We start from the raw sequence: 26,105 nt of genomic DNA on the forward strand, positions 1-26,105 counted from the left end.
ACGAAAGACAGTTTCATGCTGGAACACGAAATCATCAAGATCCGAAAATAAAATCTCCTTTTCGTCTGGAGACAATGTAATATAGCTTGATATCAATTCCATATGCTACAAAATATATGCACTTGGTGAGTGTGTCAGTGTGTGTGTGTAGTTTGAACCTAAAGGTCAAAGGTCACATGTACACATTTCCCTCTCCCAGTGTGGCAGCACCCCTATGTGAACGTGTTCAAGCACCTGAACGTGGCAGAATGGAAGAAAGCCAGCAAGGAAGGGGAGGTGTCCACAATCATGGTCAGACAAGCTGATGCTTTGAACTGGCTGAGCCATACAATTTGACATATTATATAATATTATTACCCACTGCACTAGCAATAGTATTGGTATCAATAGCATCCGTAGTAATAATAGTATTTCATAGTATAAGATAAGTACTTAAGATGAAAAGCAATATAGTATATACCCAACAGCCTCTGAGTCTGAGCATTGTTAGGGTGGGGGGGGGGGGGGTTGCCCGGGAAAGAATATATGCTGGGAAGCTTGTAGTCTCGCCTACAAGTACAGTGGGCCTGCTACCAGTCAGTTTCTACAAAGGCCCATTAAAAAGTGTGGATGTGCGAATTTCCCATAATAAATGCTAAGTAGTGCTAGTAGTACATGGTGCTCATGCCTCGTTGGGCATCCTGCCAGGTTGTCACCCTGACATCATCACGATTGGTCATATATGGTCTTTTATTTTTTATGTCATGTTGATTACATGTTTGAACAGGACAAGACCTTGAAGTCCAGCGTGTACAGAGTGACCGGTTCAGTGCCTGCAGGGAACTACATCCAGCTGCCCAAGACAGCCTCCCAGTCCCTGGGTCTCACAGGGAGGTTCCTGTACATCCTCTTCAAACCCATCCCTGGCAAGTACTTCGTGGTGCACCTGGATGTGGCAACACAGGTGGGAAGGGTGTTTTCATTGCCTTTTGATATCAATGATGTATATGTAACCTGGTATCCAGTCTAATTTGTGGCTTGGCCTAGATTGTAGCTAGTGCTGGCTGCCTACGCGTGAAAATCCTACTGGGTGTGAACGATTACCCTAGCGGCAGAGAGCTAAATCTGCCCCGTAGAGAGTCTGCACTGGCTAAATAGGCTAAGCCTTAACAATTAGGCTGATCTAATCCTGAAATATTTTGCTGATTGCAAGAATTATTTTATATACAAGTTTTGAATATAACTTACAAGTACCTTTGTTTCCCCTGCCCTCCAGGATGGTCTTGTTATCAGGATATCCTTTTCCAACCTGTTCCGTGAGTTCAAGTCCACAGCCACCTGGCTACAGTTCCCTTATGTTTGCCACGCGGCTCGTGGCTCGGTACAGGAGCTGGCGTCCATCGGTAACCATGACAACCTGGGCCCCGCCCCAGCCGCCATGCGGTGGACGGTGCTGATGCTTGATCTGCACTATATCCTGTCTGTGTACCTGAACCAAAGGTATCCTGACATAGGTTCAAGGCTGGAAATAGTTTGGAGGAAACCATAAAAGTATAGAAGACCAAATTTCTCTTTAAAATATTCTCTTGAAAATTTGGTATTATTTTAAGCTAATTGGAGCCTATAGTTGAAAGATAATTTTAGTCTATACACCTTCTGTGCAGCCTGTGCACCTTCTAGTGAGAATTTCTCCAGGTTCAGGTGTAGCAAACAAAAAAGCTAGTCAAATACTATAAAATAGGTTTATAAATTAGATACATGTAGTTTGTCCATACTTGACTCACCCCTAGTGCAGACAGTGGCATGATCAATGTTCTACTGCTGTGTGCATGCCCTGGCTCATATTGTTTATTCTGCAGGTATGCTTACCTGAAGAGTGTGCGACTCTGTGCAAACCTGTTTGTCAAGAACATGTTCACCAGTGACATGGAGTATGAACCAGGTAAATATACAGCAAACAATTCTTCCCTCAGAATCAGTTCCTGGTATCCTTTAGAAAATTTCTAAAATTGATGGATAATTCTTGTTTCTAACTGTTCAATGTACACCCAGGTTTGTCCCTGTCTGAAGCAAAGAAGACAGGTGTGTTAGCACATGGTGTCACCCCCATGCCGCGTGAAATGGCCTTTCCCGTACCTAAGGGAGAGACATGGCACGACAGGTACGACTTCGTCAGATTTCCCTCCGCGACCAAGAAGCCTCCATTTGACTCCATCCAGAGGGGGGACAAAACAACACAAGTTTCACAGTTTGGTAAGAGCAAATTTTGATATCAAATACTGAATTTTATCAGCATTATGTATGTCCTTTGACACTCTTCTAGAATAATAGAAAAACACGTCTAGTGAACTCATTTACAAGGATTGTAAGAAAATGTCCTTAGTAGAGTTTGAAACACCCCTTATCATCAGTGGTGTATCCCTTACCTATCCCAGCGGAACCTGGCACCATCAGTCCGAAGAGAACAGAACCGAAGGAAGTCCAAACCAGTCGGCCAATCAGAAATCCTGTATCAACAATCAACCACATCACCTCTCCCAAGAGGGGACCACACAAGAGGAGACCAATCACGGCGAGCCTTCCTCCAGTAGGGGTTGCCACAGCAACCAGTTCGGAGTCTTCCATTGCTGTTCAGCCGGTGGGGGATGAGGTCCATGTTTATGCTCACCCCACAGATGAAGTTATTGTACACAGGTAAAGAGTATGTAGTTAATTGATAGCTATATACCTTACCTTAGACCTTAGATCCTCCTGCAACACTGTTGCATTGGTCAACTCGGTGAGTGTACTTTCTCCATAGGGTGCAATTTTGTGCTGTTACTGTCATGAAAGCTGTATACAGTAACAGCTATCTCTTTATCTTTATCTTGCTTGTCTTACATGAAATTGGGCTATATCGCAAATGTTTGACAGTTCATTCCTGTTACGAGTGATTGCTGTTTTTGTTCACATCCGGTGTATTCTACGCGACAGGCACTTACCAGCACATCAGTAGATTAGATTCAGATTCAGATTCAGCTTTATTCCTGGATGACTTGGCATGTATATACACATGAAATACGTCATCGGTCACAGAATCAACTTTAAAACATTAATGCATTACAACATTTAAAATTAGACAGTAATCGGATTAAGAAAATAGACATGACAGAATCAACATTCTTTACCGATCATCTAGCACTTTCGTACAGCAAACTTACAGAGCGGGGTGCAAATGACATCTCATGTCGCTTCGTTTTACTTCTAGATGCCCTGTATCAGGCTTCCCGACGAAGACTGTACGAACTGTCCTGAGGTGAAGTAAAGAACTCCCTCAGCGGAGAGCTACTGTCCCGCAGTATGTTTTGTAGAGTCTTCAGCGTCGCTGCGTCCCGTCTGTCTGATAGTGAGGGCAGGGAGTCAGATGGGATAGTCAGATTAGATTGTTTGTTGATTTTTAGTTAGTTAAAATTAGAAGATCAAAATACAAGTTGATATGTGAATTAATCTTCTACCTGCTTTCTGTCTACCAGTATGTCACTGGGACATCATCACGATCGCTCATTAGCATGTATCTGTTTTTGTAGTGGAAAAGTACATCATTTCACCCATTCATTTAATTTCTTACACCCAGGCATAATGAGGAGACAGGAAAGGTATCGTCGGTCCGAGCGAGTGTTCCGTCCACAGCAGGACCAATCAGGTCCTCTGTGCCAAAGCAGTCGGCACCCCGTCCCACTGCACCGGTCACCAAGAAGTCTCGCCATCGCACGTTAAAACCAGACCCCATCCTGAAGTTGAAAAGGATTGTGGGTTTTGGAGGCAGCACAACAAGAGATGTGAGTTATGAATGATTACTTTGTGAAGCAATTCTATCTGTGCGAGAGACAGTTTATTCCAAATTTTTGTGGAACACAGAATTTACAAGTAAATTTTTCTTCAAAATACCGTGTGATAAAACAGTGCATATATAGTATTGCATTTTCTGTGCTATAAACCATTGAAATTGTGCCTCTTTTAGTAACTTATGTTTGTCTTTCTGCTTATTGGATGCATTTTCCCAAAGCACTTGTATTGCGCAATCAAACAAATATACAATATCCACCTTTGTTACAGGCACTGTGGACAGCCAATGGTCAGGAGATTGTTTATCCCTGCCATGCTGTCATCGTTGCCATGGAGACCGACAATGGGCACCAGAGGTTCCTTATTGGACACACAGATAAGGTAAGGATGGGCAAATCAAGACAGTATGGAATGCTTTCAAAGATAGGTTTGATTAGCCAATGTTGTTTTAGCCTTGCTGCTAGGAACCCTTTACAAAACTAGAGTCCAGTCAGACTGTTTGTAGGATAGAAAAATAAAAGTGTATACAGTTGCAATCAAGAAATCCATGTACGTGTATACAACTTTACAAGTTTTGTTTTAATGTACAGGGAGTGATGTTCAGATACAAATGCAATACCTCAGGGGATACTATTGCATTTAGGTCCTCTTTGATTTTTGCAATGTCTCCTTTCATCATGTTATAGACGTTAGTCATTTGGATTTCTTTCAGACTTTGTTCACGTCTGGAAAGTTATGTTTTAAGAGATTGAGTGATGTTCAGCATTGTGTACAAGAATGTGACTGTGTATGTTGACCTTCTGTAATTACTGCAATCATCCTGCCATCATGTTGTAGGTGTCCGCCCTGAGTTTTGACGGGTACTCCAGACTGCTGGCCTCGGCACAGACAGGTTCCACCGCTGTTGTCAGAGTTTGGCGCTTCCATAACGGGGAGTGTCTATCTGTCTTTAAAACACATGTCCACTCTGCTCACAGTCTTAGGTCAGTATATTTTATGTTTCCTACACTACAAATATTAAGATACATTGCCAGTTTAACAAAATCAACGTAGTGCTATAAAAAAAAGTATAAGGTTATTTTGTTTGATGTGAAATATTTATGAGAAGATACATGTACATAATGAAATTGGGTATACATAGTTTCATGTCCTACATATCATCCCAAGTTTCCCAATAATGTGCTCATATTACTCAATCATCAGTCACAAGATTCAGATCTGCCCCAGGCTGGAAGGGCATTGGCTGCAATAAAAGAATATGCTGCTTTTTGTCTAGTTGTGATAGTTTTGTTCACAAAGAGCAATCATAAAATGAATTAATATCTGACTTGGATGTTTGATCAAAGAAATTTCATAATCATTAATTTTATCTGAATTGATTCTCATTCAGTTTTACATTCCTTTTCCTCACTAAAATCTTATACAATTTAAAACTTAAAATGCCTTTCCTCAAATAGGTAATTTTTTTCTTTTCTTGTCTGCCATGTTTAGATTGTTTTCTTGTATTTGTGTCCTCAGTTTCTCCCAAGATGGTGACGTACTATGTGGGGTTGGCAAAGATGGACATGGCAAAAATGTAAGTTACAATAAAAGTTAATTTGAAACTTTGGAAGGCAAAGTATTGCCCAAATTTTGTTTTCTTGTATCTCCTTATAGTGAGGGCTTTTGTATACAATACTGTAACAGCAACATGTATGTAGAAATCATTGTTGGTAGAATTAAAGATTTAATATTGCTTACTAGTAGAATTTTCTCTTGAAGAGACATTAACTGTATATTCCTGTATGGCCCTCGCCTGTTTTAGATGGTGGTGGTGTGGGACACGTCCCGGGTGACCAGGGGAGGGAATGTGGATGTCCTGGCTAAGGCACACACAGATGTGGACATTATACAGCTCAGACTGGCTCCCCACGATCCCACAAGGTATGTAATGTCTTGTACAACAGGAATTTTTCTCCTCTTTTGTAGTGTACTGTAGTACAAAAATTCTCTTATGTTGATTTCTTGCAAAGACGGTATTTTATGTTCAAAAAATATTAAGCTTGTAGACAAGATGGTGGCAAGTTATGTTCTCAACTGAAACTAAAAATTTGTGAATCAAAGAAAACTTAAGTGATTAGTATGTTCTTGATGCAGTGGTCTGGTGTCAGCTTTCCTTCCAACTTTCTACAAACGTGGACTGCTCTTCTTAGAGTTTACTTCAAACCATTCAAAGATTAGCCCAAAGTTTGATGCTCTTTGACACAGCTGCCACCGAATGTAGGGAAGAATATATAGAGACATACACTCTCTGCTTGCCTGGTCACAACTGAGCCGGATGGATCTGGGGTCTGGTCCCTTTATTGAATCATTATCAGAAACATGTAGGGTGGCCCTGTCATAAGACCACCTAGTATTATTGATCTTCCTGTTGTCTCACATTGCAACATCCATATGTGCTCCTAATAATTGTAATGTTTTTTTTTAAAGGATGGTTTCATGTGGGCGCGACAACATCCGGTTCTGGCGGCTGAAGCACGGTTCGCTGCGGTCGGCGCCGGTGTCCCTGGGGGAGTACCACTCCATGGAGTTCACTGACATCATGTTCCCTGTCACGGCAGACCGCGAGAGTCACGCTTCGGAACGCAAGCTTGTGTGAGTCAACTGATTCGTGTTGATTCATTTCCACAGTTATATACATATTGAGCCCACTAAATCTCATATTTCACATAATACTTGATTTGTGTTAAGCATATTTAGTGAAGTGAAGTTGCCTGATGTATTCTTCCCATTGTGAAGAATTTCCTAGCACTTCCTGTGACAATTGCCTTGTGATGTGTACATTGTACATTAGTATCCAAGTGAAAATATAGGATGTAAATTTGACAACATAATGTAATGCGTATAGTTGCATATCCCATATGATTATAATTATAAATTTTTCTCAAAGAAGTGTGAAACTACTTTGCCTTCTGACAGTACAAAGATGTAAATAGATTGTTCATTCACAGTGCTTACCATGCTGCTGTATTCAACAATTTGTGCACTTTAGCTCTAAGCAGGTACTGGGCACATGCACAGTACTTATTAGTGCCTAATCAGGGCTCGAAACACCACCTGCATATGCAGGTTAGTGCAGGTAAAATTGGAGCTGTGCAGGTATTTCTGGTGTCTACCTGCACCTAACCTGCACTGGTCCATGTACTGTGTTTTATACAGAAATGTCCAATGATGCAGGTGTATGTGGATTGTTATTAGCTACATTGGCTGTTACCACAATAAAAAGAAAAAATAGCAATTGTTCCTCAACAGTTTTAGTATGATCCATGCTTCCTAAATTCAGAGTGGTGCAGGTAAAATTTGTCTGGTGCAGGTAAGTTTCAATGTCACCTGCACCAGTGCAGGTATGCAGAAAAAAGTATTTCGAGCCCTGCTAATTATGTTTGGTTTGTATCCCCCAGCTATGCCAGCACCAGGTCAGGGTACATATTTGAGGTGAATGCTGCAGACATCTCCATCCACCACGTACGTAGGTTACTGCCGGTAGACCCTGGGCCGCACCGCGAGAAACCTACCTTTCACTCAGGTATGGAGCAAAGATATCAAAGTTGTAATCAAACCAAACCCACAGACAAAGAAATGCGCAAATAGCAGTTACTTACAAGCAACTGGATATTTCCAAAATCATATCCAATTCCTTGAGTAACTGCTAAAACAGTCTGGATGTCTAACCTTCATCAATGCAGGAAATATATTGATAGACTCAAAGTAGTGACCAAAAGGCAAAAGGATATTTTGAAGTACGCATATGCCCCCCCCCCCTTTGACTTATCTGATGTTTGTTCCTTGCAGTGGCTGGTGGGATAGCAGTTAATGCCATCTATGTAAACGAGAGCTTTTGTGTGACTGGATCAGATGATGGCTATCTCCGTCTCTGGCCGCTAGATTTCACCAGTGTCTTTTTAGAAGCAGGTAAGTTGAAGCTTTGACATTTTTATCATTGCAGAAAACATTGTTTGAAAGAAATCTAATCTTACCATCTAATCTAACCTAATCTAGTGTAATCTAATTTCATTATCGAATCGAATCTAGGATAGATGCCATACCGTACCTTAATGCTATGACATTTGAATGTTAGAAGTAAGTCTTATTATTCCATACCTAGAGCATGAAGGTCCAGTGACTGCTGTCAGAGCAAGCCATGATGGGTTGAAGGTGTTGGCAGGCACAACCACTGTAAGTGTAGTTTGCTGATTCTGTCTCGATATCTTATGTTTCCTTTAATAGCAACATGAATCCCTCTATTGACAATGAGTCTTTCTGCTTTCCTGACTGTTGCTAATCTCCAGGCAGATTTACCAGTGGCATAAGATAGCATCAAAATTGGCTAAGGGGTACAGCTGGCCAAAGGGAGTCATCAGCCACTGGAAGCCAAACACACTCGTCATATGCCGGCTTCACTCCTCTGGCAGCCTTTGATACTACATGTATCTTATGCTACCGTAGGATCTGCTTGGATATTAGACAGTTGCCAGTTAAACTTCAATTTTAAGCAAAGGTTCACAGCTATGAAATTGTTACAACTCTCATAAGCACTCCAACTGTAAGTAACCAGTAACAATTCTTGATAAATATATGTTTGATGTACAGGGAAACCTGGGCATTCTTGACATCCCCACGCGGTCCTACACCACTGTCATGCGGTCACACACTGACCGCATCTCAGACATGAGCCTGGACTTGACCCGGGCACACATAGCAACGGTATCAGCTGACCACACCATCAGGGTTTGGGACATGACCAATTTCAAGCAGGTACAGTCAATGGTGGTTCTATTCTCCAAAACGTTTTCTTTCAGCATGGAATACATGTTGTTTACAGTACAAGTGCTTCTCTGTAGATTTTCAACATGATTTTTTAATGCATTGCAGGCCAACTAACAGGTTTGATTGAAGATAGGTTTCCTAATACTAAGTTGCTGGCAAAGAATTGTTAAAATTCTAACTGAAAACTTGTACGTTTACCAAATATGACAGTCTTTCTTGCTCAAAAAATCAGTCAATACAAAGGGAAAGATGTCAACAAAATAATATATATCTTGCATGTCTTGGGTGAAGCTAATGTTGGCTTTCACAAGTTTATTGTTATCAGTAGAAAAAAAGATTAACAAAATTATTATTTCTGCCCCTGCTCAGCTGTATGACTTCAGTGCACCCAAGGAGTGCCCGTGTGCGGTAGCGTACCACCCCTCCCAGCAGGTTCTCGCCTGTGGGTTTGAGAACGGCTGTGTGAGAGTCTTCAATGTGTCCAGCACCAGCCTCATAGCAGAACACAAGTAAGAACATTTCAGCGTTAACCATTTTTATAGCTGTTTAAGTTGCACTCAGTCTGCAATTTTGAAATCTGTGGCTCAGATTGCTTGCACCATAAATTTTAAAAACCTCCTTAATTCATAGGTAAGAGATGAAGGATGCCTGGCAGCTGCAGAACACTTTTCTATGTCTCATACATGAAGTTGATGAACCTAGGATATGATGTGATATAATGTCATCTGTTTCTTTCCCTCGATACATATTTTACATCCTTGTTATGTTGCACATTATGTTCCTGACAGACAACATCGTGGGAAGGTTGTAGGGCTGACCTTCTCCCCTAGCGGCTCTTACCTGTACAGCGCTGACTACTTCGGTACCCTGGTCATGTACAGCACCACTGAGCCTGATTACGCTATCATCAGGGTTCTGGGTAGGTCTCTCTGCTAACACAGTCAGTCATATCACCTTCCAGTCTTAATTCTGTTGCTTTGAGACATTTTCTACTATTCAGAATGAATTCCTTCTCAAAGCAGCTGAAACGTTTATTCTGTGCATCCTGTACTGGGAGGGCTGTACAATATAAAAGACATTTGTGACAAAACTGTTTCAAATTACCAATGAATGTGTACAAATAAAGTATAGTGTAGGAAGCATGATGTGAGATACTTTTTTGAAGAGTGGAGTGTCATGTACTTCTATGTGTTTCCATGCTTGTCTCCAGGACTTGTCATATAAGCAGTTTTCATGCATGAACTTAAAATGAAGCCAGAAGTAAACTGAAATGTATGATCTAATATTTCTATTTGAGATGGTGTAACCTGAGACTATTTGTTGCTAGGCAACATGGTTGCTAGGAGTGAGGCCCACGCCCCCCATGCCCTGGCCATGAGTGAAGACAGTCGCCATCTTGCCTTTGTCGGTCCCTCTGACTTCACTGTGTCAGTAGTAGATGCAAGATCTCTGGATGAGGTACTGGTATCCTTTTTTTCTTACCCAATATATCTTATTTAATTTTATGGTATGTTGTAATATGTACAAAAAATGTGTATGTAAATCCGGGCTATCTCCAGGACCTGTCCCTCTGTCCCAAACTGGAAGTTTACTTGTTTGGAAGGATGAAATTTCAACCCCATCTGTCAAAAATACCCAAGCTCAATATTGATGACATAACATTGATAAAAATTTATTTTCATAAGCTTGAAAGGCAGATTTGACAACATATGGGAACCTAACATTTAAGCTAGAGACAGCACTGAAATAGGTGATCAATTGTATTGTTATGCCTTGTGAACTACATGTATGTGCCACAGGAATACACTATTGACTAAAGCTTGTCCTATAAACATGTGAGTCATTGATTGATTTTCCAGGTTCTGCGAGTGGACATCACATCTATGGAGCCAGACGTTGCCCGGTCAGTTGTGGACCGGGCAGTGAGAGTCCACTTCTCTCCTGCCGCGGCCAGACAGCTACTGGTTGCCACGTCATCCAATCGGCTTCTCCGTCTGGATGCAAGGACAGGCCGGCTGTTAAACGAGGTACAATATTTAGATATTGCAGTGTACAACATACTTTTCTGAGCCAGGTTGTCATTTAGATATTTACCCTGAGGAAGGTGACAGATGGTCACCCGATGGTCACCCAGATGTCGGTAGAAATAAAGTAAGGGTTGTATGAAAAAAGTCTCTTTATCTAATGACTTACCAACCAAATGGAGCTATTCATTATTAGAAATCCAGCAATTCTTTGAAATATTGAATAGTGCTAAATGCATAATCTGGACTAAAAGAAAGCGTTTTTTATATAAGTTTCTATTACTAACTATTGGGTCAACCTTTAGCCCCTCCAGGAATAGGATAAATCCCAAGTTTCCACCATCTCAATTTGGAAACTACTTTCTGTCGAGTATACTAGTATTCCTATTCTCACTGAAAGATAATGATAATGATTATGATCATGATTTTGCTGTTACATCAGGCAGCTTTTGAATTGAAAAAGCTAACTGCATATTCCTTATCGGTATAGTACAATGTATTTGTAATATAATACAAAATGTATTTTAGTAGAGCTAGTAGATATCATATGCTACATTCCCTTGTTTTCCCTCAGGTGTCCAACATCCACAGGTCCAGCTGCAGTGCCCTGGCAGTCAGTCAGGACTGCAGACACCTGGTGACAGCAGGTGACAAGGTGGTGAAAGTGTGGGACTACCACACGAGGCTGGACATCAACTTCCAGGTGCAGGAGTATAGAACATGCCTATCAAAGAACTAAACCTAAACTAGTGAAAGCAGAACATTTACTGTAACTCTTGAAAGTTAAAATGTTTCCAGTGGTTTTATGTTTTGTGGGATTTTGGAGTGATCTCTTCTTTATGAATTTAGTACACAACAAATATACATTTCCATCACATACATGTATTAAATATACTACAGAGCAGCTTCAACCACAAATTAAAGTGGTTATTTCTATAAGATGTAATGTTCAGAACCAAGGACAGATCCATCTTACACTAATTGCTGTAGTCCTTTTTTTGCTTTGACTATGCTCTTTGGAAAAACACATTAATTAAAACATTTGAAAGAAGCTTTCTTTCCCTTTTTACCAACAAATTAACTTCCTACAAAAATAACTGAATTTACAGTACCTGTCAGTCACTGCAATTCTTTTAGAATTGCTTTGATTATTGAAGGAAATTCTGAAATCAGAACTTTAACCTAATAGTACTTGATCTACCAGGGTCTGGAAAAATTCCCAAATGTAGGATTGAGTCCTTTCACTGAAGTTTGTCCCCTGACAAATGTGACGAGAGGGAATGCATTTATTCTGTCATGTTCCAGGTTTTCATTGGCCACTCTGAGGCTATCAGTGGTGTAGGTTTCACCCCTGATGGTGCAGGCCTGGTCACAGTGGGCGATGCCATGTTCCTGTGGGACGTCATGGCAAATGTGAAGAAACCTGAGGAACCTGGGTATGTGCACCACGATTGAACGCATCTTTCTGTGTAAACTATGTTTTATACATGTACATGATGCTACAATTAATTTCAAAAAGATTCAGCTAAGATCATTTCACACTAATATCACCTTATGTCTTCTGAACATTGTGTTCAGCACCAGGAACAGGACTGTGCTGTATGTTGTTGCACCCTTACAATCTAGGATAGCTTACTGTAAATACAGAAATGTTCGCGGTGGATTAATGTTCGCGGTTTTCGCGGCGACCACTTTACCGCGAACTTAAATCCACCGCGAACATTTTTCTGTAAAGGTATTAGATCGCAGTCGATGGTGTTACCGCGAAATTAAATCCACCGCGAAAAGTCATTTTCCCCGCTACCGCGAAATTAAATCCCCGCGAACTTAAATGCATTTACAGTATTTCTACGATATGTTGTGTTCAGCACCAAGGACAGATCCATAAGTCTTATGGAAAGATGGATCTGTCCTTGGTGCTGAACACAACATATTGTAGAAATAAGCTACATGTACCCTAGCTTGTAAAGGTGCAACATCTTACAACAGAGTCCTGTTAGAAATACCACATGCATATGCAAGTTTATGCATGTAAAATTGGTTTGATGCAAGTAAGTTTAGACCAAACTTGCACCAGTGCCAGTTACTTTAATCCACTATTACCTACAAATGTAACCATGTACAAAGTTGGAAAGCTTGTCCAAAGTCTTTTTAAACAAGTGATCTCCAATAGTCTTAGTATACTAATTTCTCTGTAGCTTGAGGACAGTAAGGTTTTCCAATTTTGTGGTTGATGGTTTTGAAACCTTTGTTCATAATTTAGGGGCAGGACTCCAAAGAAGGCTTGGCATGAGGCAGATCCTGGTACTGGTGAGTTCAGAACTTGTCTTCAGTGGCATTTCAAGTTTAGGGTGCTGAGTGGATAATTATGTGATAAAGATTCTCCTTGAAAAAATGTTACATTTTTGTACTTCCAGTGAAGTCTCATATTATGCAGAGCTAGAGGCCTTAACCTGACTCAGATCTTGATAAAACCAAACCAGGAAAGAAATCTCTATTATTCTACTATTCTAGTTTAGATGTAAGGATTAAGATTTATCTAAAATTCCTCAGACACAAGGAGGTAGGTGTTAATATTATTCTTTCTTCACTACAAGTTGAACCCATCCATGATGTCAGAGACCAGTTGCTATTGGATACGAGCTACCAGCCACGCCCAGCACCCATCCCCACCCGGTACTCCCCACCAAACATCAGCTCGATCCTCCCCACCATGAATGGAGGTAAGTACATGTAGTTCTTTCTCAAGGGACTTAAAAATGTCTTTAGATCTTTGCAGAAATGTTTCAGAGGTAAGAATGAAGGCTGCACATTACAAAGCAAGAAAAGCTTTGGAAAAAGCTGACCACCCAAGTATGGGGTGACATGCTGCTAATTTTATAGCAGGGGTGTAGGAACTTGTCAACTATACAATAAAGGCCTGAAAACATAGTGATCTAGAAGAAAACAACAATATCATCAACAATATCTGTTATGAATTGTCAGGATTTTTACATCTTTTCCTTGACTATCAAAAAAGTGGCTACTACTTTTAATGCTTTGCTTTTACTTAGGAAACATTTGACTGCAAACCTGAAACAGTTGACATGAAGGGAAGATTGTGGTATACTTGATTCTACTGTTTATAACTTAAATATCTTAACATTTCAGAGATGCACACAGATGAGTTAAGGTCAGACACAGAGTCCGAGATGGGAGGAACAGAGGTTCTGATTGGCCCAGATCTGACAGATAGAACTGATGAAGAAACGGACACAGCAACTGATGCAGTATGTACACCTTATTAATCCAAATGTATAGCCTTTATTGAATTTTATCAACATTTTATAGGCTCTTTCTGCACAAAGCAAGGCTCTTACCAACAAGGCTCCGATCAGTCCCCTGTCCCTTTTCAAGTTAAAATGACCCATCATACTGATGTCACACTTCTATTCAGGTCATGTGACATAGGCTTCTGGTCATTTCAACTTGACAAGGATCAGGCGGCTGTTGAAAAACTCGTTGGCAAGAACTTAATTTTGTGGAACTAGTGTGTATTGTCAGTTACTATCACAGATGAACTTTCATTCAAAGGTATTGACTTTTGTCTTTGTCAAAACGTGTAGATACCAACACAATGGCATCCATGTCACATTATGGTTGCTGGTTATACACATTTTAGTCCAGACATACCTAAATTGTAATTTCTGCTTTCTTCATGTCTAACTCTAAATGTTGTTTGAAAATGTCTAATACAGACACTTCTCCAGATTACATCACTTTGTTGAGTGAATGTCTTATGTACACGGTGTCCTAATTAGGTTTAGCTTTTTGTCAACTTTTATCCTGTTTTTCAAAGGAATTTCCCCAGCCAGAAAGCCTGGGACACAGCCACAGGGTGCAGCCGCACCAGAGGGTGGTTAGTCCTGGGAAGAAGGCTGCAGGGAAGGTGCTAGATCCCAGGCTGGAGCACAGCACCACCGGTCATGATCAGCCTCTGGTTAAAAAACATTTTGTACCGAGGGAGAAGTCATCTAATTTGGCTCAGGTAAAAGCTGGTCCAGTGTTTCTTTCCATTCAGCAAGGATCATAGTTTGAGACATTCTGGCAGTAACAAGTAGAATAATAACACCTGATGCCAGTTTGTTAAGAATAAGATTACAATAATTTATTGTATCATGCCATGTCTTTACTTAAAACTTTTATCTGTTGTGGACCATCTACAATGTGTAAATCAAACTTCTGTTCATCATGATGTATGTGTAAGTCAGCTTGGAGAATTTTACAGAAATTTAAAGCTTACTTACTGCCCTCTGTTGTGAACACTTATCATGCTTTTATTCTCTGAAATTTACCCATATGTAAATATTTTTTGATTTCTACCAATGATAGAGGAGATACACAGCGCCCCCTAACCAGGCCGGGCTCACACTGCAGGCTGTGATTGGGTACAATGGGAACGGCAGGGGGAACATGGTCTGGAACTCAGACACAGGTGAGTCTATCCTTAACGTCATCCTTAACAAAGTTTGAGGAAAAGTTAAAACTTCAAGTAATAAGGAATAACATCAAATTTGCCATTTCTCAATATTGTGTTCCCCTGCTAACAATTTAACCCCAATGAGTATTTATTTCAAGTTGTAAATTGATAACTTTGTACAGTTAACATTGTTTTAGATAATGAAAGCAATATCATAATCAACATAATGTCAGCAAAGTATTCATTAAGGTAACAGAACGTTTCTTAGATTGCTGTCACCAGTTTTCATATTATAATGACAATGACAATGACTGCTGTACACAATCATGTTTCAAATACCAGACAGATCACACATGAAATGGACACAGGTAGTTAAGTCTGAGTGACTTTTGAGTAAAGTTTGCATGTATTTTCTCCAGGTGTGTTTGCCTACACCAGTGGCTGTGTGGTGATCCTGGAGGACCTGAACTCAGGTGAACAGAAGCACCTGACAGGACATGTGGAGGAGGTGTCCACACTTGCCTTACAGAACGACTGCCAGGTACCTTTGGATTACATATTCTTACACATCCTGAGTCTGACTGGTAGACCAGAAAGTAGCTATACCCAACAGTTATCAGTTGCTAAAACAAAAGACGGAAAATCTGTCAGTCATGTTTCTGCAGGCGAAATTGACTCTATCCAAACACATGTTAAAGGAAAAAGTTGACAGTAGCTAAGATTATGGCACCGCATTGTTTTGTAATATGATACCTGAATAAAATGTTATCAACATGCTGCAAGTTCAGCAAAGAGCACTGTTGTGTGGAACAGGTATCACAATGATCTGGAAAGTATAGCCTCGTAGACAATAAGAATGTAATGTGTCCTGAAGCTGTAGTCAAAGGGTCTGGTTGCATTCATCATACAACCATGTATTGGTCACAAACAGTGGGAATTTTGCATGCATGTGTCCTATCAAGTTCAGCTGCCTTGTCACAGGAAAGCTGTCTTAGATCCTTGGTAGATTCTTGTTGTCTTAGAGCCTTGTTGCTCTTGGCGGGAGTGTTTGAAAATTCTACTACTGATATATCAAAACTGTACAATGACCCATGACAAATGTGAATGCACTTTGTAGTTTGTGTAAATCCTGGGCCCGTACTGCTGCATACATAAGAACTGGTGCCTGCATCTGACTGTTGCTCTACTATTACATTGTTGTTTGTGTAAACCCCATACTACTGTACATATAGGAGCTACTCTCTGTATCTGAATATTACTTCCGTACACATACATGTAGGTGCTGGTGTCTGCATCTGGCAGCCGTGGGCTGGTGAAGAGCCAGGTGTGCGTGTGGGACCTGCAGAAGAACACCTGTCGGCAGGTGCTACATTATCATCAACACGACATCGTCTGCCTGGCCTACTCAAGAGACGACCGATTCCTGGTCACAGTCGGTAAGAATGCATTGTCTTACTCTTTGTAGTTAACAGCAGCAGCAGTTCCTAGCAGTAAAGTATGATCAGTTTTCACTATCTTATAATGTATGAACATATTTTGTATTACTTGAGAGATGACCACCTCCTGGTCACAGTTGGTAAGAATCATCTTTTTCTTCGTATTCAATGACAGTAGCAGTTCCTGGCATCAAAGACATGGTCAGTTTTCAATATCAACATCATATTAACACCTTAATATGTGCTTATGTCAATTAACAATACACTATCAACAGCACAACATCGTCTTTCTAGCCTGCTCAAGAGATGACCGCTTTCTGGTCATAGTTAGTAAGAATCATCTTTTTCTTCGTATTCAATGACAGTAGCAGTTCATGGCAATGAAAAAATGGTCAATTTTCAATATAGAAATGAATGCATTATGTACTTATGTGTGAGTCAGTCACTTGCTCAACGATACACTACCACCAACACAACATTGTCTGTCTGTCCTACTGGAGAGACAGTCAGTAATACTATTCTCTCCTTGTTTATTGAGCACTTTTGCAAACTTCAAAATAAGTTATTGCCAGAAAACATTGGCCAGTTTTCAACATTTGGACACCTGTAGTTGTATTGCTTAACAATTGTATGTCTTTGGAATTCGATACTCACATAATTTGGAAGGTGAGCATGCATGATTTACATAGGGGCACATGTTTGTTTTAAGTAGGAAGTCATCTTCTTTTTAGCAAAGCTGCTGAAGATAGACCCTAGTAGTTTTAAAATTTATCTACATTTGTATACGTGTAGACCATGATCTATTTCATTAACCATGATACCAAGGATTTGAGTGTACATTGTAACTGGCAACAATGTAATACCAATAATCTCTTTTTAATGAAAAGGAATTTGATGGGAAGACATTGTTTCTGTCAATGCAGAGTCTAAACAAGTCTTCAGTCTTTAAATTTATACCTTTTCTATCAAAAAGAAGATTGATGTAATATTGACCTGATATATGGAGAACACAGGAATGTATATATCATTGTCATTAACTAGGGCATAACATAATGTAGTAAGGATCAACTTGTCAAAACATGATTGATTTGATGTGATGTGATATTGCAAGTATGGTCAAGCTGTTGCTGCAAGCCAGTCCATTTAAAAAGTTCGTGAGAATCATTCAAATAAAAACAAGTTCAAAAGTTAAGATTGATTTTAGTCATGGGAGTTATAAATGGGCAAAGGAAGTTAGTGCCAAGTCCTTTTCAAAGTTCCAAATGGAATAAAATAAGTCCTTTACGAATTTTTAAGAAAAGGCCCATACTTACATCCTGCACAAGAATAGCATACTGTAAATGCCTTTAAGTTTGCGGGGATTTAATTTTGCGGTAGCGAGAAAAAGGACTTTTCGCAGTGTTTTTGACTTTGCGGTAGCACCATGCACTGTAGTCTCTTACTGCCATGAAAAAACTTTTACGGTGGTTTACGGTGAACATTAAACCACTACGAAAGTTTCTGCATTTTCAGTACTACTGACTTTGTATGGAAGAGATCTAAATTTAGTACCCACACTTGGAGCCCTGCCACCAGCATGCTAAATGTACACATTAAAGCAGACACATATTGATTTGAGAAGTAACTGGCACAGTGGCACCACATCTGCATTATGCCGACTCAGACCACCCTTAATCCTTATTAATGACCCTCTTTGAGGTATGATTGATTTTGCCTCCCCCGTGCTGTACTTCATGCTGTCAGAAGATGGATTAATGCAATACGTAGTCAAGGGCAAGAGCCTGGCCTTTGGTAGGTCTTAACTACTCGTACTTCTGTCTGTGGGGAGAGACTGACATTCAAAGGATATCACCTGAGACACTAAAGCTTTGTCAAGTGTAAAGACCCTGTCACAAATGCCTTTTTAGCACTGAGAATTAGTGTCAGACATGGTTAGATGGTTTTTCCTTAAGTTTTTTTTTGCTCATGCTTCATGTATTGCAAAGTGCAGCTGTCACAATAAACAAAAGATTGATTCTATATAGCCGTGTATAGCCTACATGTATGTGTGACAAAACTCAAGAATGCAAAACAGAATTGTACGAAGGCCAAACTTTGACTGACATGAATCTGCTCTCTTACTTTTTGGTTGACAGCCAGATTGTTCTATTGTCTGTGTGATGTGTTTCTTATGTTACATATTTCCTGTGCTGACTGTAAATTTAGACCCCTTGTATGGACTCTAGGTAAATTATGAGTTTATGTCAACTCAAATCTAACAAGATTATACCTTCAGGACCAGGGACAGGACCCAAAAGTTGCACCGTTACAAAATGAATAAAGAATCACAAAGCTCCTATTCTCTGCCATTAACTTCTTAGTGTTGGTAACAACTTTTATAGATGTCAACAGTGATGATGACACCTTATTTCCATAGGCTGTTGTGTTCAGCACCAAGGACAGATCCATCTTACCATTATTGCTGTTATCTGTTTTCTGGCTGTGTCCTGCCCATGCTCATATCCATGGCTACCTTTTCAGTGATTAACATTTCTATAAATACATTTTACACTAGCAAATGTAACCATACATCCATTGTACATCCTGTCCAAAATCAGTCACAGTTGTCCAAATTTTCTTTTTACGGATTGCATAGGTTTTATTTCTTACATTGTATTTTATTGTAGCTGTATTGTACGAACACTAGGAAGAGTAGTGAGATGATGTACTTTGTAAACACACTAATGGAGATCCAAATCAAACAAACAAACAAACAATAGGTCTTTCAGCACCAAGGGCAGGCATCTTTTTGTCGATGAAGTGCAGCTTTTACAGTGCAGATGCAGGTCATTTAATATACAGCCTCTTTACAATGGTTTCCTGTACAAAAAAGAGGAGAGAGCAACTGTTGATAACTCAACTTTCTGATGTTGCTGGCATACAAACATACCCTCATATGAAAGCCTGTCATCTCAGACTCAGCCATCCAAAAGCAAAACTAACGCCAAGAATCTAATGGCACAAATTTTTGGGAAAGGCAAAACAGCCTTTGACCACACCAAAGCCCAGTGAGAAAGTCCACTGTTGCTGGGACCAAAAAGGTCCAACTTTGTATCCCCTGATACTAGTAACCACAAAAACTCAGCTTTTCAGCCATAATCAGAAAGTAGAAACCCCCACCCTGTCACATCTACCTCAAAACTGCGAGGATTTCTACCCATTTTGACTAGGGAAAAAAATCTTGAAGTTTCAGACCCAGAACTATCTTTGACCACCATCAATTTGCATGGAGGATGGCTGACAAATCCCCAACAGGTACCTTATTACTGACAGACATCTTCCCTCTCTCCCCACCCAGGAGACTACAGGGAGTGCACCATTGCCTTGTGGAGCACCTTTGACTACTCCCTCCTGACGGCCACCAAAACCTCCCTCCCCATCCACGACCTGGGCTGGGATCCCTTCAATGCAAACGAGTTCACCTCCATTGGCCAGGCTGGCTCCATCTTTTTCTGGCTGGTGGACGAAACAAACAACAAAACAGTGCTGAATGTAAGTATGATATGCTATTTGTTAAAAATCGTTTGGTCTATAGATGTTACATTTCTGTTAATGGCTCCATTGTAAATACAACACAGATAACAATATCATTATTTATTACAGGTACATGAAGCTGATGTTCCTAAAGAGATCCTTCAACCACTGTCTGTGGTAAGTATTAGCTTTCAAGTCATATATAGTTTCAACTTTGAAATTGTTTACATGTACATGATCTAGTTGACTAGTCCCAATGCCTTGACTTTTCATGCCGTGCTTAGGATGTCTCTCAAGTGTGATTTAATGTAACTTCATGTACTAGATTTTTCCCTACTGCAATTTTGAAACTGTACAAGAGCTTTCATATCAATTACCCACTAAAACGTAATAAAAGAAAAGCAGTTGGCATATGGGGTAGAGTGTTTTCCTTACACAGTATGTCTGGGAAGCAAATCCAGATTTGAAAAATGGTTAAGACTGTTTTTTCTGCTTAGCACACAACCTTGGAGAGTATGTAGGTTGAACATGTACTACACTACCAGTGGACTACATGTACATCCCTACTGAAGTGTTCTTTGTGGCCCAAGGACTATAGAAATGGAGATGGTCACTGTCCCCAAGCACCAAAGGATGTAGAAGGATTCAACTTGTAACTTGAACCTACATTATGGTTCCTAACATTTTAATTTGACCTCTGATCTCCCACCTTCACTCTAAGTTACCTCTCAGTTGATTTTGTTACTTTTCTGTTTACTTATTGTACAAGATTTGTTGCTTATGTTTTGTATTTATTGTTTATGAATTGTAGGACTCCAGGAAGAATAGTGATACTGCATGTATCACTAATGGAGATCCAAATAAAACAAACAAACAAACAAACTGTTCCTGCAGGTGCCCACCCCAGTAGACTTCACCGCCCTGTGCTACTCTGCAGACAACATCCTGTATGTGGGAGGCAGTAATGGTGTGGTGTCAGCCTGGGACACCAGACAGAACATGTGCTTCATGCACTGGACTGCTGACTCAGGGGAAATTGGTAACACTACTCCTTCTACTTCACAGTCCTTGTTGCAAGTCATGGATGAACTAAACATTAACTAACCAACACTAAAATTGATTGGGACCCCAAATTTTTGGCCAACTCTGTCAGCCTTGTTCACCGAATGGACCCATCTACTGTAGCTTCCAGAACGGAGACACGTGACTGTAGCAGACGGTCATAACTGGCAGATGTTAGTCTTTTAGCAAAATCGTCCCCAAAAGTCACAGCATCATATTATGGACAGTTACATTTCTTTCACCTAGGATAATCATTAGACGTGTTAGCTACATAAGGATAGATACTATGTGCATATTCATGTTCTTTTAATCACCCCATGATAGTCAAAGATTTTTTTCCAATATAAGGTAAAGGTTTCTTCAGCACAAGTAATAAAAAGTGTTGATAAAGTGTACCTGGCCAACAATACAGAGGACAATTTAGCCACCTTCTTCAGAGCAATGAAGACTGGTTCCACAGTATTGTAGTATGATTGTAAAGATTTGTCACCTTTTTTTTGTTGAAACCTTTTGTTTTGCAGGAGTGTTGGTGTGCAAAGCAGCCAGGCTGGTGACAGGCAGTACCTCCCAGCGCCTGAAGCTGTGGGCAGTGGTGGGGGTGGGAGACATGAGGATACCTACACAGTTTAACACGTAAGACAATTAGACAGTCAAGATTGAAGCTGAGTAACTTTGGTATGCTGAACTGACAATTGGTACACTTTTCTTACTAAGACATACTTGCTTCAGCTGTACATGTAACAAATGTCAGATGTTAATTTTCCTTGCAATAAAAACTCACCTTACAATGAAACACAAGTCTTGTTTCTCCCCTTTCAATCTTTATGCATAGTCATGTTATACTACATCAATTACAAAAGTACCAAACATTATGATAACACATTTAGCAACATTTGCCTTTCTGTAAGACCCTGCTGTTAGGCCCTGCTGTAACTTCCATGTAAGTCAACTTCTCTTTTTTGGGGGTAGCATTTCTACAGAACTTGCAAGAACTCTTCAACTGCTTCCTTCATTTTCTAACATTGTTGGAGTTTGTAACTGTCATTCCACACAAACAAATTGCTTAGCTCAAATTGATGGTCACACATCCATCGACCTTCATCAGGAGTGGGGATTCAATTACTCTGAGCATGTGACCTTGGGACACGTGACTCGAGTAAAGGTCTCATTGATGAGTTTCTTCTTCCCATAGACTTATATGGTATAATACGTGTTTTACATGGGCGCGTTCGTAATAAACCAACCTGAAATAGATCGATTTTTTTAATTCTTTGTTGAGCACAGTTACTCGTCATCATGTAAAAAAATTCCCAACAGCTTCTATGCGTACAGTCTTTTATTAGGACAATTACAAAATGCAGTTAGCCAGGCATCGCAACAGGCACTTTTTAGCTGCCACCAGTCAACCACACCACTCAAAACCCAGGACTGTGTACCTCCGATCTAGCGCGCGGCTGCCAAACTTTACCTGCTTATTTCTTCAGTTAGAAACAAAATTTCACAAATCTAACTTTTGATATCAGTTCCGTTGGCTAAAAGGGAATTTCTCACCGCTTAAAACACGCGTCCATCCAGCCGTTTAGCTTTTGGCTCGGATCTCTTTTAGGGTATCCACTAGCGGAGTAATACATCAATGAGACCTTAACTGTAATGTATTAATAATAAAATCTATCAAACGAAAGAATACTGTCTTTTCCATCATCCATGAAAGTTTGGGTGTCGTGCGTCATCGTATTAACCTCTGACACCTGTTTGAAAACGGGTGCAATTATGACGTGAAAGCGCCACCTATCAGTTTTTGGACAAAGTACAAACGCGGTACAGACCGGAAAGAAAAGTTAAGTTTCTCTGACCCCTGTGACGTGTCGGAAACAGTTATTCAATCGGTCAGTTGATGAGTTTGTCTGAAGAGTGTGCTCTGTGCATTTTTCCTTTGTTTTTATCGGAGTGAGTGAGACAGCGCGTCAACAGTATGGGCAAGAACCCATGGAGGAGAAAGAGAAGACGTGACAAGGACAGGGTGGCGCTGATGAAGGCCATCGACTATAAGCTGTCGAGAGAAATGGTTGAGCGTCAACGTCATCTCCGCTCAACCAACAAGTGCGAGGCCACACACCTTGTCCTCCTCAAGTCGCTGCCCAAGTCGAGGACATGGAAGAGGAACGCTGCTGGTCGGGCATTCAGTGCGGCACATTCGGTAGCAGTGGGCGGAATGGGAGAATCGATGGTGAGGATTTTAGCGACCCTTGGATGCAAGTTGCGCCCAGGCGGGCCGGCCAGTAAGTTCCTGAGCTGGGCGGACAAGAAAGCTAAGGCGGACAGGGCTAGGCAACGCACTGCCTATTTCAGAGGGAGACGCGCACACTCCTGGTGGCGGCAGCAAAATGCCAAGAAGGGATCTGGATACAGGCCCGAACAGCTCCATCCTAATTTTTCAGATGAACACGGTTATAGCGAGACCAAGTGAAAGCGCATTTCTTCGCTTATGGCTTGAATTAGAGATTTATGTCTAGAAAGGTAGACTACAATGTACCTAATTGCAATATGCCGGATTTCAGTCTATCTATGCCGGACAAACTTATCGGGCTGATTGGAACTTTTAGTCTAGATGCAGTCTACTTGGGATGTACAGGGGGGGGGGGGGGGGTTGGAGCTGGTAGTATCAAATCAAAAAGTAACAGACATCGTTGACATGCCATGCATATTATTTATTAGTGAATGATAATGCAGTCAGGGTGCTGCGGGTGGCCCATGCAGTGTTTCTCTGCGAAACAGTTCTTTCGCTGCTGATTCACCACGTTCTGCTCCAAGGACAGGTGGGCCAGGTTCACGCAGCGCTTCTCATGACAGAGATGACTGACTTGCATTGTTGGGTCAAGATTGTTCAGTCCGGAATCCAAGAAGTACAGCAGTCTGTGCGGACTCAGGGTCTCTTCACGCCCCCCTGAAGTCACCTTCATCTTCCCGTAGCCCTTCCTTGTTCTTGCGCCTTTCCAGATGATACACCCTTCAGCCGAGACAAAAGTCTTCGTGACTATTCGATACCGCAATGATGCTTCCTGTACATTAGAGGGACGTTGTCGGTAGAAGGCAGCCATTGTCACATCCAGCGTGTTTGAAAGCAAGAAGGTCACAGTTTATGATAGTCAGCGGGGTGAACTATCACATCTAGGAGGCCGGGGGGGGGGGGTTGTTTGTACAAGTAATCAACCCGTAATTAGCAGAAAAGCGAAGCACATTGATATGTAAAATATAGTTTTCAGACTAACGGTATCCACGCGACTCTGTAATGAGTGATCTTGTGCTATTTGTGTATTTGTGTAGCCTATTTTGCCGTTAGTTTGTGAGAAATAGCGATATCGCTTGCTTGTACACGGTGAACTGCCAATAATAGACCCGTGCGTTCGTGTGCTTCTTAACACTTCATTTTTTCGCACAAAACGTAATGAAAACAATAAAATGGAAGTCGATTTTGTGCTATTTCGATGTGCAACCAGTCTTCCTTCAAATGGCTTTCAAATTGTTAGAAAAGCACGACACAATAAAAAAATGTAATAAAACACCCCTCGGAAATGTAGACTCGTCCGTTGCCATGGTAACGGTGATAGATACAGAGGACGACTTGTGCCCAAAAAATGCGGCGTGACGTCCGATTATATACAGTCTTGAAATTCTGGCTCCACCTATAATCGTTGATTTTTTATGAATATTTTTCGATTTTATTTAAGGTCTCATTGATGAGTTTCTTCTTCCCATAGACTTATATGGTATAATACGTGTTTTACATGGGCGCGTTCGTAATAAACCAACCTGAAATAGATCGATTTTTTTAATTCTTTGTTGAGCACAGTTACTCGTCATCATGTAAAAAAATTCCCAACAGCTTCTATGCGTACAGTCTTTTATTAGGACAATTACAAAATGCAGTTAGCCAGGCATCGCAACAGGCACTTTTTAGCTGCCACCAGTCAACCACACCACTCAAAACCCAGGACTGTGTACCTCCGATCTAGCGCGCGGCTGCCAAACTTTACCTGCTTATTTCTTCAGTTAGAAACAAAATTTCACAAATCTAACTTTTGATATCAGTTCCGTTGGCTAAAAGGGAATTTCTCACCGCTTAAAACACGCGTCCATCCAGCCGTTTAGCTTTTGGCTCGGATCTCTTTTAGGGTATCCACTAGCGGAGTAATACATCAATGAGACCTAAAGAATCAGCCCCCGTCTCTGTTAAGTGTCTGCTGATGACTGTGCTCTTATGTACAATGTAGATTCGAGGTAAGCAATTTGTTCATGTTCAATGACAGTTATAAACTGCAAGATGGATTGTACCAACACAGATGAGCTGTGATGCAATTAATTTCCAGCATTGTTTAAAATCTCACTTCCAAAAGTACCCAAAACCACATTTATTCTGTAGTACGGAGACCAAAGGGCTGACCATGGATGATGAGATGGTGCTTGACGGACAGGTCACGTGCGCCGCCTTCGATGACACCATGGACCTGGGCATTGTGGGTACAACAGGAGGAACTCTGTGGTACATCAACTGGGTGGAGAGGACTAACATCCGATTGGTCAGTGGACATGGCAGCAAGGTAGGATGAGCAAATTACACTTCAAGTTATTAAATCCTTATTGCACATAGGCATCCATGGATTCCCAAGTGAACCTTCTGCTGACTTATTTGGAAGTTAGGTGAGAGCAAGGTCATTGAGAGCAAGGTCATCTGTGGAGTTGGTCTATAGCTATGAGATTGCCTACAACTCTGTAAAATACATCTGCACCAGCTTACTATGAATTTTGCATGTGTGATGGGCTTTGGTTAAAAACTGAAGAAAGTGTGTGTGTGTGTGTGTACATGTATGTCATGAGATCATGTCTTATGTCTTTGCATGACTTGAATTTCACATTTTTTGCCTGACAACTATTATGATATAGTATAAAACCTGTATACCCTTTAAGAAGATCAAATCTTTCTGAAACAATTTGATTCCTCAA

General features: G+C 40.7%; 1 protein-coding gene across 1 annotated transcript in view; it reads left to right on the forward strand.

Annotated features, from left to right (window-relative positions):
- Nucleotides 1–26,105, forward strand: part of LOC118428534 (WD repeat-containing protein 90-like) — a 41,599-nt gene that overhangs the window by 426 nt on the left and 15,068 nt on the right. The window contains exons 2-35 of the mRNA XM_035838625.1: nt 200–291; nt 767–943; nt 1,256–1,479; nt 1,839–1,921; nt 2,032–2,232; nt 2,415–2,673; nt 3,593–3,797; nt 4,075–4,185; nt 4,642–4,787; nt 5,323–5,380; nt 5,609–5,727; nt 6,274–6,438; nt 7,245–7,369; nt 7,636–7,755; nt 7,949–8,019; nt 8,434–8,598; nt 8,980–9,119; nt 9,399–9,529; nt 9,938–10,068; nt 10,470–10,637; nt 11,209–11,337; nt 11,940–12,070; nt 12,898–12,944; nt 13,232–13,357; nt 13,785–13,903; nt 14,473–14,661; nt 15,006–15,108; nt 15,513–15,634; nt 16,373–16,529; nt 19,867–20,060; nt 20,172–20,219; nt 20,937–21,081; nt 21,626–21,737; nt 25,525–25,702. Of these exons, the coding sequence (XP_035694518.1) occupies nt 200–291; nt 767–943; nt 1,256–1,479; nt 1,839–1,921; nt 2,032–2,232; nt 2,415–2,673; nt 3,593–3,797; nt 4,075–4,185; nt 4,642–4,787; nt 5,323–5,380; nt 5,609–5,727; nt 6,274–6,438; nt 7,245–7,369; nt 7,636–7,755; nt 7,949–8,019; nt 8,434–8,598; nt 8,980–9,119; nt 9,399–9,529; nt 9,938–10,068; nt 10,470–10,637; nt 11,209–11,337; nt 11,940–12,070; nt 12,898–12,944; nt 13,232–13,357; nt 13,785–13,903; nt 14,473–14,661; nt 15,006–15,108; nt 15,513–15,634; nt 16,373–16,529; nt 19,867–20,060; nt 20,172–20,219; nt 20,937–21,081; nt 21,626–21,737; nt 25,525–25,702 (4,691 nt within the window). The remainder of the gene's footprint in view (nt 1–199; nt 292–766; nt 944–1,255; nt 1,480–1,838; nt 1,922–2,031; nt 2,233–2,414; nt 2,674–3,592; nt 3,798–4,074; nt 4,186–4,641; nt 4,788–5,322; nt 5,381–5,608; nt 5,728–6,273; nt 6,439–7,244; nt 7,370–7,635; nt 7,756–7,948; nt 8,020–8,433; nt 8,599–8,979; nt 9,120–9,398; nt 9,530–9,937; nt 10,069–10,469; nt 10,638–11,208; nt 11,338–11,939; nt 12,071–12,897; nt 12,945–13,231; nt 13,358–13,784; nt 13,904–14,472; nt 14,662–15,005; nt 15,109–15,512; nt 15,635–16,372; nt 16,530–19,866; nt 20,061–20,171; nt 20,220–20,936; nt 21,082–21,625; nt 21,738–25,524; nt 25,703–26,105) is intronic.

The sequence above is a fragment of the Branchiostoma floridae genome, chromosome 13, assembly GCF_000003815.2.
Source record: "Branchiostoma floridae strain S238N-H82 chromosome 13, Bfl_VNyyK, whole genome shotgun sequence".
NCBI classification, from domain to species: domain Eukaryota; kingdom Metazoa; phylum Chordata; class Leptocardii; order Amphioxiformes; family Branchiostomatidae; genus Branchiostoma; species Branchiostoma floridae.